This window comes from Grampus griseus, assembly GCF_964374135.1.
Source record: "Grampus griseus genome assembly, chromosome: 15".
Lineage (NCBI taxonomy): Eukaryota > Metazoa > Chordata > Mammalia > Artiodactyla > Delphinidae > Grampus > Grampus griseus.
Window position 1 is genome coordinate 34,110,910 of NC_139009.1, and position 16,020 is coordinate 34,126,929.

The 16,020-nt window shown below is 46.7% G+C and overlaps 1 protein-coding gene and 1 pseudogene across 2 annotated transcripts in view; one reads left to right on the forward strand and one right to left on the reverse strand.

The window, feature by feature from the left end:
• The window catches only part of MTA3 (metastasis associated 1 family member 3), a 152,567-nt gene extending 137,565 nt beyond the window's left edge, over positions 1-15,002 (forward strand). The window contains exons 16-17 of the mRNA XM_082672083.1: positions 248-394; positions 14,390-15,002. Of these exons, the coding sequence (XP_082528209.1) occupies positions 248-394; positions 14,390-14,415 (173 nt within the window). The 3' untranslated portion in view covers positions 14,416-15,002. The remainder of the gene's footprint in view (positions 1-247; positions 395-14,389) is intronic.
• On the reverse strand, positions 8,384-9,082 carry LOC309833697 (hepatic leukemia factor-like; annotated as a pseudogene). Its single transcript has one exon. The product of its transcript is annotated as a hepatic leukemia factor-like (transcript).
• Positions 15,003-16,020: the final 1,018 nt, after the last annotated feature.

Sequence of the window (16,020 nt, forward strand, 5' to 3'; positions counted from 1 at the left end):
CAACGTGAAGCTCAGAGCTTCAGCTAGCAGGGGCAGAACCAGCTCCCTTTTGATAAATAAAGCCATGGTAACAGCACTTGAAGTTGATTCATTATGCAAGTACTTGGGAAAATAAGCTGGTTCATAAGGAACTGGCTCTTAGCTCATTAAGAAATAAGAATAAGATGTGTGCCTATTAGCCGATGTAAGTGCACACAGATTTTTAATACCATGTTCTGAGTTGAGAAACCTTTCTTCCCCCTGTCAGAGATCCATCCTTCGAAGAAACCTAATGTAATTCGATCTACACCAAGCCTACAAACCCCAGCTACCAAGCGGATGCTCACCACCCCGAATCACACGTCTCTGAGCATTTTGGGGAAAAGAAACTACAGTCATCACAATGGCCTGGATGGTATGTAAGCCCAGGAATTCTGGGGGCTGATCCCGTAGGCAGGGCTTCTCTGCCCTTGCCTGCTCCCGAGTGTTGTCTGCCACGTCCAGGAATGTGTAACAAACAGGTTCTTCTACGCCCTGATTGAACTGTGTGGGAAGAGGGTATGAGGGGAGGCTGCCATGGGCCACAGGGAAGACATGTTGCCAAGTGACATTTCTCCATCTCCTCAGAAGGGACCTTCTGGTTCACATTTCCTGTTAGGAGGCTTGTTTGAAAATGAAGTCTGTATTTAGCAGTTGCCTCTTCTGGGCGATAATGCTCTTGCTGTGATGCACACTCACTGCTCATATATGTTTTCTTGAGCAGAAGGGATTATTTCGCCTTATGTCTGAGACAGCAGTGCTGTCTGGGGGTTCTTCAGTGTTCTGTGGATCATTTTAAATTTGGCATTTGTCCCTGACTTCTTTCACCTTATAAATGTTCTTAATTGCTCAAGAGTACTACAAGTCATGAAAAGAATTGCATGGTTAATGTCTTAAATACAGAGAGAATAATTTGTTTGAAATGGAAAAACTGAGAGATATCACCTCTTATGCAAAGTGCTTCTCTTGGGCTTGGCCATATAATGGCTCTTCAGGTGGAACTGAATTATCTTCCCATTCAGACTATAAACACAAGTGTAACAAATCATCCAGGCAGTATATATTGTTGATCTCAATATTCAATATTGATTTCAACTCCTGGAGTTTGAAGATGTCTTGATTGTTTAAATGTTGGCATTTATTTATGAATAAAACTGTCTCCAGGCTTTTCATGCCTTGTGGGACTCTAAATTCCTTCATTGACAGTAAATTATTTATAACGAGGCCCTGGAGCAAGGATGTGGAATAGACCTTCTAGTAATAACTTCCCATGGTTATTTTCCTTCCGTATGACTTTTGATAGTTATGGTGATGTCAAAATGAATAAAAAATTGAGGGTGAAGAGTTTAGTTTGCATTTATAGGATATCAATGTGTTGTAGATTTAATTCTCCTCTCTAGGTCTCATTTTTCTTAATCACTTTCATTTATTCAACCAACGTTTATTGAGCACCCACCAAGTTCCAGGCACTGTGCTTTCAAGAATTTAGCTACACAGTAGTTTTGCAGAAATACTTCCTCGCTAATGAGAACATCGGCCATCCTTGCCTCAATATGCCTGATGTCTAGTCAGAAGAAGTCCAAGGAAGGATTGTGTCAAACTGTGGAGATTGGATTTCTTTCCAGCTTTTCCTTGCCCACAGCGTGGGACCTTTAGGTTCAGGCTTAAATGGAATAAAGAATCTTTCTTTTCCATCTTATCACCTCCCTGGACTGTCTAGGTATATAGTCCTACTGCAGAAAGTAAGTTCTGGTTTATTTGATATTTATATATTCTTTATGGTAAAAAGACTCTCGCTGTGACTGATGCTGGAACGCAGCTTTCTACTATCTTTCTCCACTCACACCCCGTGGTCATGGTCATTCTGGGCCCCAGTCCTACTCCTGCATTGCAGCTCCTTTTGTTCTTTCATTGTATCACAGGAACCTGTCTCTTTGGAATTTCTAAAAAATGCCATTATGTAGTGTTTCCTCTCTAGGGCTGTTTGTCCCATTTCCTTCTGAATGAATACTTTTGCAAGGTCATTGCTTCTCTGCTCTGAACAGGAGGAATGGACAGGGCACACAACGAATCCCTGGTGTTATGTTGACTGAATCCTTCAGCCTTGTTGAGGAACAGACACTTGTCTCATTTTCTGAAGAGACCTAGATGTTACACTTTTTTCAAAACCCTGTCATGGTACAGAGAGGAAGGCTGATGACATGTGCCTTACCTGCATTATCTCATCTGATTCCGTTGACAGAAGGTTTCAGGTCAGGGGACTTAACTGTTTTGCATAACATGGTATCTCTACTGCCTGGCACAGTGCCTGGAACTTGGGGGGTGCTCAGTAAATGTTAGTTGAATAAATGAAAGTGATTAAGAAAAATGAGACCCAGAGAGGTGAATTAACTCTTCCAGAGTTACCAAGTACTCCGCAAATGGGTTGGGGTTCCCATCCAGGTGTGACTGATTTCAGAGTCTGCTCTTTTTTTTTTTTTTTTAATTTATTTATTTTTGACTGTGTTGGGTCTTCATTTCTGTGCGAGGGCTTTCTCTAGTTGCAGCGAGCGGGGGCCACTCTTCATCGCGGTGCGCGGGCCTCTCACTGTGGCGGCCTCTCTTGTTGCGGAGCACAAGCTCCAGACACGCAGGCTCAGTAGTTGTGGCTCACAGGCCTAGTTGCTCCGTGGCATGTGGGATCTTCCCAGACCAGGGCTCGAACCCGTGTCCCCTGCATTGGCAGGCAGATTCTCAACCACTGCTCCACCAGGGAAGCCCCAGAGTCTGCTCTTTTAACCACTGTTATAAATGAAGTTGAGGCTCTCAAACGTGCTGTATTAGTCAGCAAGGTAGAAACTACATAAGTTATTTTAACAGCTCTTGTAATATCAGAAATCAATATGACAGATATTGAAGGACAGAATAGGTAAATGGGGAGCATGGGCTGGGGGACAGGAAACAGCCACCATCACTAGAGCTGCGAGAGCAACAGGGACAAGTTGGGGTTATCACAGCTAGAAGCCCAAGGAGCTGGAACTCAGACCCTTGAGGAAAGGGCGCTGCTCTGTCGGTGCTGGCATCACTCAGAAAGTGTGATGCGGCTGCTTCTGGGAGTGTGAAGACAAGCTGGGGACTGACACACACTGCTGCTGCTCCTCGGGGTGATGCTGGCAGGAGCAGGAAGGAGCAGGCCTCTTGCCTTGTAGGTGCCCTCGGGCACCCCTGCTGGTGCAACAGGGATCTGGATGGCAGACCTGAAATGGATTTACGGAGTCCCAACCCCACCCAGAATCGCAAAGCTGAGTTTAAGTGGACGGACGTGGAGCTGAGAGGCAGAAGTGGAACAGAAACACATATTTTAGAAAATGTCCCCATTTTTGTATTCCCTGTGGACCTTTTCCTTGGGATAATTCATTTGTTTCTTGTTTCCTCAGGATATAAGATCCTGACTAACGTGAGTTTCCAAGGTGAACTCAAAGTACTAGAAAAAAATGTTAGGCTAATAGTGAGTTTTCATGGGAGAGTTAATACCATTATACACTGGAATTGATAGGTACAAATTCATGGAAGAGCTTTGCCCTGTGTGATCCAATAATAAAATCAGTTAGCACTGCTGTCATGTCAGACAGATGAGCACACCAAACAGGATGTTGGTGGGCAGAACTAATCTAACTGGAAGCAAAGCCTGATTGTACTGAGATATCCAGGTCTCTCAGCTTTAGGGCTTCCTGTCCCCTTAGCAGCTTGCCCTCTTTGCTCAGCCTCCACCCTCAGTTGGAGGTTCTTCATAATGGGAAGAGAGTCTCTGGATTTCTGCTGGTAGAAAGGATTTTACCTGACATTTAAAAAAAAAAAAGATGGACAGCTCCTTCTTATCTCCTGAAACTCACTGTCTTTCACCTGGCCCTGGCCCTGGTCCTTTAAAGGCCCTGGTATGACTGGGGGCTGGAAGTCAGCACTCTGTGTCCTCTGAACCTGTGGCACCCAGCCACACACAGGCCTCTGTGAATGGAGCTTAAATTCCAAGGGTAAAAAACAAAACCTGCATACACAAGAAGCCTCATTTTTTGGAGTCAGTGTAGACTTACCCAGATCTGTATCAGTCCCCCAACTTTCAGCCTTTCCTGTCAGGCTGTAGGTCCAGTGGTGTGCCACATGCTTTCCAAATCCTGTCTCCTTTTCTGACTTACAGATGCTTTGATGACATTCCTAATGCCAGCCAACCAAGTATCTACCACATTTGGCTGACTTTGGCTAACACCAGGTGGCTGTGAAGAGAGAAGGCCCTGAGATCAGTGGGGATAGAAGAGGCATTACTTTCCATGTCTGAGAGCCCAAAAGGGAGGGCAGCAGGGGAGGTGGAATTTGTCTGTGCCATGGAAGAAAGCACATCTGACTGTTCAGAGTCAGAAGGGATTAATTGCTGGCTTCTCTGATCATTTCCTATGTGGCTTTGGGTAAATCACTTGGTTTCCTTAACCTTTTTTTTTCCCCCTCTTCCATAAAGTACAGATTTCATTTGCCTTAACGGTGTTGTTATAATGATTAAAAATTTTCACCTACTTTACACCACTTGATCTTCCAAACACTTTATGAGGTAGGTGTTATAACCTGCATTTTAATAATGAAAAAATCTGAAGCTCAAAGAGATGAAGGGATTTGCCCAAAGTCACACTGCTAGCAAGTAGCAGAGATGAGATATAAACTCCAAGTCTAAGGTTGTTTGCACTGGGTAAATAAGCATCCCTGATCTGTGTGTTGAGTACAGCATGTACCTGGGAGATGTTTCTGTTTTCTGTGTATCGGAGATGGGTTTGTGTCTGCAAGTATAGAGAGGAATGTAGAGCAACTTTTCTTTGCTCAGACTGCGAATTTAAGCCATTATTGTCTAATCAAAGCCGTCACCTCCATCTCCTGCCTCTGTGAAGCTCCTCTGCCCATATCGTACCCCCTCCTTTTTCTGGAACTTAGGGGATAGGAGCTATATTAGTGTCAGAGAGAGGGGAGAAAAAAGTAATAGAGAAAAGCCACACTCACTTAAAGGTGAGATGTGTTTCAATTAAATTATATGATATTCCCAGCATTGACTCTGACACATAGTAGGTGTTCATTAAGTGTTAAGATTCCATCCCCTCCTTTAAAGAAGAACTATTGTTAATGTTCTATTTTGAAAATTGTTACAATATCAACCAAAGTTTTTCTAGTCATATGTGAATTGTATATAAATAAAATGTCAATACTTTCCTTATAGTTACATTGATTTCTTGCCTAAAGGTATGATTCTCAAAACAATGACTCTTGGATTTGCTTGAAAGTAAATCGGCATGTTCCAGTGTATATTTGCACATAAAAGGGGACAGTATCTATAAAGAAAAATTGCCCTTAAGTTATTTAGAAGAGTATTAAAGACAAAATTAGGTTTCTAAAGAGGGCTCATTCAACTTCCTGTAGGTTCCTGTGATGAGAGACCCTACGGCAAAGGGGATGGAACACCATCCACCTGAGGCAGCGAAATCTTTTTCAGAGTGAAGCCTGGGTCAGAAAAGACTCCAGAGATGAGAGGGGCAGAGGGGCTGTACAGGCATCTCTCACCCTGTCCTGACCCCCTAAGGAGATGCCTGGGATCCCCTCCCCACCCGCTGTCAAGATGCTTGAGTGTTGGTCAATCAGCAGATCTTCCATTGCACTGCACAGGGACGAGGGGACTTCCTGCTATGTCTCCATCTTTATCAGATGGGGACCCTTGAGAATAGCTTCTGCTGTGTAGTGATAACAGACCAAGGGAGCATCAGCTGGGGGTGCTCTTACCCTTTCTCTGAGATGGCATGGCTTTTGTTCCAAGGGTACTGCTGAAGCAGGACTCAGTGTGTCAGGAAAACCAAAGGAACAGGTTCAGAAGAGAGGTGAGTTTTCAGTGGGACAGAGTCAGGTCATCTGAGCGAGGAAGTTGATGAATTGTACAATAAACTTCTTTTTAATCTGCTCTCCTCTGGCTTATTTCCCCTGCGGTACGTGAGTATACTGCAGATCGTTATTTTTCTTATTCGTTTTCTGCATTGAGTAACATCATTTCTCAATGTCTTTATACCATGAAGAGGGTATCTAATGTGGATGCCTCTAAGTATAATATTATGATCTGGTGTGTGAAGACTGTCCTTTTGATGACTTGTTTCTGAAATCAGTGATTCAGCAGCTCCAACTGTTTGTTTCCCACCCTGGGAAATGGGTGGTGGTGAGGGCCATTGTACCAGTGAGAGAGCTCTGGGAATGCATCTGCTGTCTTCACAAATCCCAATAAAAATAGACTTCCAGGAGCGGCTGACGGTGCTTCTCGGCATGCTTCGGCCCAGGCTGCCTTCTGTCAAAATTTTTATGTCATTTCAGAAGACTAAACCATTTTTTATGGAAGAACATTGAGTGCCCCTGGACTCACCTCTGGTCTCCTGTCCCAAGGTATAATGTTATAACCTGATTAAATATATCAGAGTACCTTGGAGTTTTGTTTTTTTTAATAAATTTATTTATTGATTATTTTTTTTTTATTTTTGGCTGTGTTGGGTCTTTGTTGCTGCACGCAGGCTTTCTCTAGTTGCGGGAGCGGGGGCTCCTCTTCGTTGCGGTGCGTGGGCTTCTCATTGCGGTGGCTTCTCTTGTTGTGGAGCACGGGCTCTAGGCACACAGGCTTAGTTGCTCTGCGGCATGTGGGAGCTTCCCGGACCAGGGCTCGAACCTGTGTCCCCTGCATTGGCAGGCAGATGCGTAACCACTGCGCCACCAGGGAAAGCCCCTTTCAAGTTTTTTTCAGTTTTTATAATGGATCGTTATGGCCCAGAGTTTGTTGAATGTGAAGCAATTATAGAAGCTTATCTAATGTATCTGGAGAGTTTAAGGACTGCTGAAGCATCTTCTGAGGGCAGCGGATGTTCTCTCACACTGTGAAGCCATAGGAGCGGGGGTTGTAGAGGAAGACAGACCCAAGTACCTTAGGTGTGAATAATCAACACCTTGGTGTTTTGACACATTCTGGAAGGATGCCAAATTGGCCACCCCTGGGACCATTGCTGGGTTTACTAATAAATATCACAGTTTCTTCCGGAGAATAGTCTTGTCCTGACCCCTGAGGAAAATGCTAGTGTGTGAGCCTGTAAGAGGTCTAGGTTTGAGACCCTCTCAGCAATATGGAGGTCTTAGAAGAGTGACTGAAGTCCGTGGTAGTTACGCAAGGGCCGTCAACTGTGAGAGCCAGCCCTGGCCTCCTCAATAAGTGTCTCTGTTTACCTGCAAGGGTCATTACAGGAAACCTTTTTAACCAACCTATCCCTGTGTATTCCCATTCTCAGTGACGTAGAAGGTGAACCTCTGAGAAAGAAAGTGAACCTCTGACTTGATAGCTGGGTCCCAATTTTGGCAGGAAGGGTAGATGCTTGGAAAAGGAAAGGGAAGACAGCAGAGGGAGGGAATTGGGTCCCTGAGAAACAGTTCTTCCTCAGCAGAGGTTTGACTCATTCATCCAAAGAGCAGGCACAAATGTCTGAGAAAGCTATTGGGACATCAGCATTAGATCTTGATGCCCCAGGGGAATAAAGACCAACTCCAGAAACCAATTGATTTAGGCATCTCCCTACACAGTCTCTTTATTTTTTATTTATTTTATTTTATTTTTAAAATAAATTTATTTATTTTCGGCTGCATTGTGTCTTTGTTGCTGTGCATGGGCTTTCTCTAGTTGCGGTGAGCAGGGGTCTCTTCTGTGCGGTGAGGGGGCTTCTCATTGTGGTGGCTTCTCTCATTGCAGAGCATAGGCTGTAGGCACGCGGGCTTCAGTAGTTGTGGTTTGCAGGCTCTAGAGCGCAGGCTCAGTAGTTGTGGCACACGGGCTTATTAGTTGCTCTGTGGCATGTGGGATCTTCCCCAGCCAGGGCCTGAACCTGTGTCCCCTGCATTGGCAGGCGGATTCTTTTTTTTTTTTTTTTGGCTGCGTTGGGTCTTCGTTGCTGCGCTCAGACTTTTCTGGTCACAGCGAGCAGGGGCTAGTACTCTTCTTTGCGGTGTGCAGGCTTCTCATTGCAGTGGCTTCTCTTGTTGCAGAGCATGGGCTCTCGGGCGCACGGGCTCAGTAGTTGTGGCTTGCGGGCTCCAGAGCACAGGCTCAGTAGTTCTGGCGCACAGGCTTAGTTGCTCTGCAGCATGTGGGACCTTCCCGGACCAGGGCTTGAACCCGTGTTCCCTGCATTGGCTGACAGATTCTTAACCACTGCGCCAGCAGGGAAGTCCCTGCAGGTGGATTCTTAATCATTGCGCCACCAGGGAAGTCCCCAAACCTGGACATTTTATGATTCTGCATCACTGAAGGTAATCTGAGGTATTGGATGACAGCAGTGACTTAAATCTGCTGGGTACTTTTTCCTCCAGTGCTCTTCAGATCATCTGGGATGAAGACTTTGCGAGCTTTCTTAATCCCGGGCAGTGGCTTCAGTTCTTCCTCGGAGAACTTGGGTTTGCGAGGGTCAAACATTTCCTGCCCGGGGATGCTGGAGAGGGCAAGGTCGGCCGGGTCTGGCTCATAGCCCACCGGGACCTGGATGGTGTCAGGGTCAATGGGGCTCGGAGTATTGCGGTTGGCTGGCAACAGCTGGTCTGGTCTGATGGGGCTTTGCATGCAGTTTGGGGATGGGATGCCAGAGTGAATGCGTGCAGAGGTCCGACTGCTGAGGTCCATGACGGAGGGGGCAGCTGAGGAAGCCGGCTGCGGCTCGGGAGGGTGAGGGCTGTGGTCATGCTGAGCCGGGCTGGGGGGATGCCATTTTCCGACAAAAACTCCTCCAGGTCCATGTATTCCACCTGGAAAGTATCTCCGTCATAGGGAAGGGTTTTGTCCCATAAGGTGGGTCCCAAGAATGCTGACTGGGGGACCGTCGGGCTCTTACTCTCATCATCCAGCTTCTTTTCCTTTATCTTTACTAAATGCGTCTTCGTGATGAACGGGGAGCTTCAGCGGGTTCTCCAGCAAGGACCCGAGCACGCCGTAGGGAGGTGGGATAAAGGTGGGATTCAGTGGGAGTGGTCGGGACATTTTCTCCATCGCTATGCACTCAATTTTTTTTTTTTTCTTAAAGAAAAACCCACCCCAACCTCCCCCCAAAATGTTGCTGAGCTTCTTCCTCCGTCCTTTGCCAAAAGTTCTCGCTTTCAAGGCGGTGGAGACAAGGGAGGAAAAAAGACTTACCTATGTCTTTATAAATGCATCTGCATAAAAATATAAATATATCTGCATAAAAACAAAAAACTTTCAGGTTCCCAGTGCAGTCCCCAGGGAGCGCGCCAAGTGCCCGTGGGCTCCTTGACGACGTGCAGGATGCTCTCACTTGCCTCGAACCCCTCGTCTTGTAAAATGTTCAAAATTGCGAAAAGGAAAAAAAAAGACGCAGACGGCTGCAGAGGGCGGAAGGCACCGCACCAACCGGCCGCATCGGGCCCTCCCACCCCTCCCCCTCCCCCTCCCACCCCCCCCCTCCCCCTCCCACCCCCCTCCCTCCCTGCGCCGGGGGCCGCTGCTCCCCCGGCCCCGCCGCCCACAGTCTCTTTAGATCCCAGTAAAGAAGTGAGCAGAAGTCTTCCGAATCTGCAGAGCCCCAGGGGCAATGAAAATGGAAGGATTTGTCACAGCCTAGTTGATCTGGAGACTCCCACTGGGTTTATTTTAAGCTTCCCAACCTTGCTCATTATTTTCCTTCAGTGTTTCCTGTTTTCCCTTCCAGATGACTGAGCACTCTTTAAGCTCAGAAAACATGAGTTATAATTTATGCGTGTTCCTCCCTCAACCAAATATTTATTTTTATCAGCGACTATCTACATATCCATGAATATGAAAAGTAATTAATGTAAAACTGAAGAGCAAGCTTGAAGGCAGCTTTTTTATTAGATGGAGCTTCCTAAGAAGATATCTGAGAAGACCCTTTCCGTGATGGTCTGATTGCAGCGGCACTGAGCGCCTACAGGAACCCCTCTGGGGCAGTCAGTGAGCTGGGCCAAGAGCGAGTCCTGGGGAAACAGGGCTGATTACATTTAAGGCATCTGGGACCAGACAGCAGAAAAAAGGAGCAAAATGTTGGGCCTCCTGCATTGCTCTTCCGATTTTCTTCTTGTTTCTCTCCAGTTTTCTTTCCCTGCAGCTTTTTTCTCTACTTTCTGGAGAGTACTACTTTACTCAACTTTATATTCAAACCAGATTTGTCTAATTTCTCCCTTTAAGTCTGCCAATTTTTACTTCATGTAATTTTGAAATTCTGTTATTGAGTATGTAGTTAGAATTTTTATGTCTTTTTGACCTTTTTATCACTATGAAATGATCCTTTTTATTTCTGTTAAATTCATCTATTTTGTCTGATATTAATATGAACACACCAGTTTTCTTTTTCTCCTGTTTTTAGTCTTTTTTAAAGGTTTAAAAATAGCCTTTTATTTTTCATATACACAGACACACACAGACATACACACACGTACATGTATGTATGTATGCATTTTTTTATGGAGAGAAAAGTTTACATTTTATTTTAGAACTGAGTCTGAAAATACATAATTACTAGAATTCCCTTTTTATGCTGCTCCTCATATATAATTTGGAAAACAATAAGTTTTTTTTAAAAGTTTTATTGGATTATAGTTGATTTACAATATTGTGTTAGTTTCAGGTGTACAGCAAAGTAATGTTTTTTATATATATATATATATATATCCATTCTTTTTAGATTCTTTTCCCATATAGGCCATTACAGAGTATTGAGTAAAGTTCCCTGTGCTATACAGCAGGTTCTTACAAGTTATCTGTTTTATATATAGTATTGTGTATATGTCAGTCCCAATCTGTTTTTAGGTTTTTTGTTTGTTTGTTTGTTTTTGCGGTACGCGGGCCTCTCACTGTTGTGGCCTCTCCCGCCGCGGAGCACAGGCTCCAGACACGCAGGCTCAGCGGCCATGGCTCACAGGCCCAGCCGCTCCATGGCATGTGGGATCCTCCCGGACCGGGGCACGAACTCACGTCCCCTACATCGGCAGGTGGACCCTCAACCACTGCACCACCAGGGAAGCCCTGTTTTTAGTTTTATAAATGAATTTTTCTATTTTTATTAAACTCAAAATAAAATGATTCTTATCACATCTCTAAAGCCAGCACATGTTGTTTCAGCACAGATTTTAAAAACCCTATAAAGCTATTTTTAATAGTATGCTGTTTGTGTTTTGTGGAGACTGTATCTTTCCTTACTTCTTTGAGGATATTAATGATAGTGTTTTTCGTTTCTTGAGTTTTCTTCTCCATGAGTAATCTATGTCTTCCAATTTGTGTTCTTCTCTTTGTGTGTTTTGGTCTCTAATATTTGTGTTAGAGGTTTCTTCCTGATGACCTTTGGTTGTGTAATAATGTTTAAGAGTAGGAGACTAAAATAAGATGAAATCTCTGTGCTTGAGCCTATAGTGCACTTCACAGTATGGTGATCAGGCCGAGCTGTTTGTTGGGTGGCCCAAATGCCAATATCTTCAGGTCTTTTTCTACAGACTGGTCAAGTTTCCCAGAGAAGATTCTTCCCATCTATCTGAGTCCATTCAGGCTGCTGTAACAAAATATTACAGTGGGTGGCTTATAAACAACAGGGATTTGTCACAGTTCTAGGGGCAGGGACATCTAAGATCGGGGTGCCAGCATGGCTGGGTTCTGGCGAAGGCCCTACTCCAGGTTGCAGACTGCCATCTTCTTGCTGTGTCATCACATGATGAAAGGAGCTAGGGGACATGTGGGGTCTCTTTTATAAGAGCATTAATCCCATTCATGAGGGTTATACCCTCATGACCTAAGCACTTCCCAAAGGCTCTACCTTCTAATACCATCATACTGGGCATTAGGATTTCAACATAGGAATTTTGTGGGACACAGACATTCAGACCACAGCGCAGTCTGTTTTCCAGAGAATAAAGTTTTGGCCATCAGCTTTCTGGGAACTCAAGGGGAAGAAGGCTGGCGGTCTCACCATTCAGTAGGCATGTGTTCACTTGATCCCTCAGTTTGGGGATTGGTAGCTCTGCCCTCAACTGCGCTTGGTGCCTTGTGTCCCTTAGGCCTGAGACCCTCTGTTTGGTCCTCTTTAGAGAATAAACATCCAGACTTATGGGAGGTGGGCAGTTGCCTAGGGGTATGGAGTCAGGAGAGCTTCTCAAACAGCCTTCAACTAACCCTTACTGCAGTCTCCCTCCCCCACTTCCAGAGGTGTCTGGTGTCAGTTCCTTTGTATAAACTGGGTTCTCAGCTTTTCACACTGCCAGCTTCAGCCTTGGAATTCTTGAGTACATAGTCTGTTGTCACTTGTTTATCTGCTTTCTGGGCTCCAAAATCCTGATAATGGTTTCTCCTCTGGGTTTTAGAAGGGAGGGAAATTAACTCAGACGCCAGTAGCTGGAAACCTTAAAAAAGGTTGTTGCCATTGCATCAGTTGGTTAGATAGAGTGCAGAATCTCCAAGGCCATGGACTTTATGTACTTCTGAATAGTCAAACCAAAAGGGAGAATTTTGTAAAAAAAAAAAGGAAAAAAAAGTGCTTATGAATCAGGGATAGTATAGACCAAAGTAGCATATGTAGATTGATACATTTGACAATTTATTTATAAGCATAAAGGGAGATGATTTGGGCTACATCATCTAGGAAGGAGACCTGAGAATGGGTATAGATCTTTTCCTGGGGCCCTCTGCCATGTTGGGGGCCTATGTATCTGGGACCCTGCACGTGGCTCTGGTTCGTTGCTTCAAGGAAGCACAGTGGGGCTGAGGAAGCTTTGAGCAGGGAGACGTGAAGCGGTACAAGGGCAGGTGGTAAGCACTGGGGTTCTTCAGCCCAGAATGCAAAGAGGTGACATATTTCAACTTAAAACCATGGCCAGTGTGGAGAAGGCAGGTGTGACGCCAGATCCCGAGCTGCTGGGAGGAGAGGGTTGCTTTTGAACCTGGAGCAGGTAAGTTTAGCACAGATAGAAGAAAGCGTAATTTACCATGGCAGGTCGGAAGCTTGGAAAGCTATTTACAAGCGACTCTTCTGGCAGATGGCTTAATTCCATAGGGGGGTGGACAAAAAGAGAGAGGCTTCTGAGAGATACTGGAGATACTGACACACACATAACCCTTAATTTAGACACTGAAGAGGGCAGTATGCTCTTACTGGGTTGGATGGAGAATGGGGCGGCTTGGAGTAGTAGGAAAAACTTTACCTGAATTAAGAAGATCTGCGTTCAAATCCTGACTCCTCAACTTACTCGCCCTGTGACCTTGAGCAATTTCCTAACCTTTCTGACTCTCACAAGGTTCTGGTGAAAGTTAAATAAAGCAGTTCCGTAACCTATCAATAAAGCAAGTTAGCCCAGTCCTGAACTGAATTGTCTGGGTTTTAATTTAACACGTATGTGCTGAGCCCTATCAAATACCAGGCTGTGTGCATATATCTCCCCTATTCTAGAAAGGCTCATGAAGTGAAGGTGCAGCTCTGCTCTATCCTGCAGACCTTCCTCAGGATGGCGGGAGGCTGTGAAGGTGAGCGTCCCTGTGTCCTAACCCTGTGTCCTCTCCTGGTTGCAGAGCGTGTGATGAGAGAGAGTATCTGAGCCCTGCCTTGGCCCGAGCAGCTGATCCCATCTCAGCAGACACCCCCCACTTCCCTCCTAGCCACTTTCCTGATAACCGAGCAGAAGTTTTCACAACATACTGACCAGTATGTTGTGAAACATACTGGTAACACCAGATGGTGACGTAGTTTGCCAGCACTTCTCCTTTTCATTTACTTGTTTCTCTTGAGAGTGTCTGGATGCCCAGCTCTGGGACAGGAGAGTTGAAGGTTTGGGGGCAAGTGGAGGGGGTGGGAACGACAGACACTGTGACACTGTGGGTGTTTGAGTTCACTCCCCTTCTGCAGAAAAATATGTCCCTAGCCTCCGAGTGCCCACATCATATGATTAGTTGTGGTTACCTCGGATCAGGGTGTGCCTCCTGCAGGCCAGGTGTGTTCCCCATTTCTCAGCATCCAGTCAGAGAGGTTCCGTGATGTTGCTCTGATACGCATGTCAGCACTTGCCTGGTGTGTTGCAGCGCCTTGCCGGTAACCACTACACCTGCCCATCCAAATCCCAGCTTCAAAGGTACTTCAGTGTCATTCACATATCTTCTTGGCCTCAATTAAACTTTCCTTATGTCCACCCCTAAACGACATTGCGAGCTCTCATTTGAATCAATGCCCGACCTCCTTTCCTTGAAGGTTGTGATGGTGGTGGTGGGAGGCCTGATCCGCCCTTCCTCTCACCTTGCCTCCGCCGTCGGAACCTGTTTAACTTCGACCCTGTTTCTTTCCTTTTCCAGAATTCACATGCTGCGTGTCAGACTGAGCTATCCCTGTTTAATCCTATAATCCAAGACTTGCTACTCTGTTCTGCTGATGTTTACGGCCGTGCCACGAGGCAGCCCCCTCCCCAGAGCATTTCAGTGGGAGACCTCCACGCGCCCCATGGAGACTCGATGGGGCAGGGGAAGAGACTGCAGGAGTGTACATCCCCAAGGCTGTGTCTCCTCGTGTGAATCAGTGTCACCTTGCTTTCCTCTCAGAGACCTCGCTGCCCCAGGGGGGACCTGCCTGGGGAATCGAGGGGCTCAGGGAGCCACTCCACGTCCCCGCTTCTCCGGCGCTCCGCACCCTGGGCACTGCAGCTCCTGGGGCAGTGGGGCTGCTGCGGGCTCAGAGCCGCTGCTGCCCTGCATGTGCCAGCTCAGCTCTGTCATCAGCTGTGTGGATGTGTACACGAGGGACACGGCATCTTTCTGAATGGATTTTTCTTAAGAAATGTGCCAGTGTTTATGCAGTTCATGATATTTCCCCACATCCTTGCTGTCACTGTCACTCAGCTTTGACCTCAATAGGCTTCATTCCCCATTTTTTTAATGGGGAAATTTTGTCCTTCACCCCAGGCGTCCTGTATTTGACCCCCCCCCCCCCCCGCCAAGGTACAGAATTACCTACGGTTCTGACAAAACATAAGAAAGTCGTCTTTGGGAAGCCTGTGCACTCTTTATGTCCTCTGTACTTTGTCTTTGGAGAGCAGTTGGCATTCTGCTCGGTTCCATGCACCTCCAGCAAGAGCAGGTGTTAACCTGAGCTGAGTGTGGGTATCACTGTGACCAGCCATCGTGTCCTGCCCTGTTCCTTCACAGCCAGAGCAGCTGACGGGCAGCTGCAGCCAGGTCGGCCCTTCTGTGAGTCGCATTCACCCAGGTAGACTTTAAGCAGGTGGAGTCTGTGTGGCCTAGAGGGTGAAGTGAGAGAACTGTGTCTGCAGGTGAGTCTGTGTGTATGACACCATGAGCCCCCCCGACCGACCCTTCCAACCCAAACATACCTGTGAGCCCCTGTGCCTAGGTCCCGGGAGACCTGCCTGCGACCTGGTTTCTACTGTCTGCGCTCGGCACTGGCCCTGCTGGCATCACAGGCAGAGTGCTCTGCGGCTCTGTGTACACAGCCACGGGGACAGGAGTAACTTAGTGCCCCATTGGCTCCCTGAGCAGGTGTGAGTCTGGCCACGCCCCTGCCTCTGTTTGCAGGTTCTGGCTGCAGGGCACAGGGTCCCAGCAGCGTGAAAGACAGCTGGAGTTTGACCTCCCAGGCATCCCTGGAGTCCTCAGCTGGGAGACAGCTGGGTGGCTGGTAGTAGGTGCCCCGCACGGCCAGGTGGTTGCAGGACAGAGTGGCTCCAATTGCGCTGAACACCCCACCGCCACCCAAGCAGAGTGCGGTATCCCTAAAATGACGATGACCCTCTAGATGCCTAGATCCTCAGAGCGTGGGTTCAGCTCAGCAGAGAGGATGTGACGTGTGATGGCTGAGGGCGACTCTCGGAGCTGGAGCTGCCTTTTCCCTTTCCAGCCTTGCGGTCATCGTGGCTCCTCTTCCCAGGAGGGGTCGGTTCTCATCTTAGGCTTTGGCGGGGTGACCCTGGGGA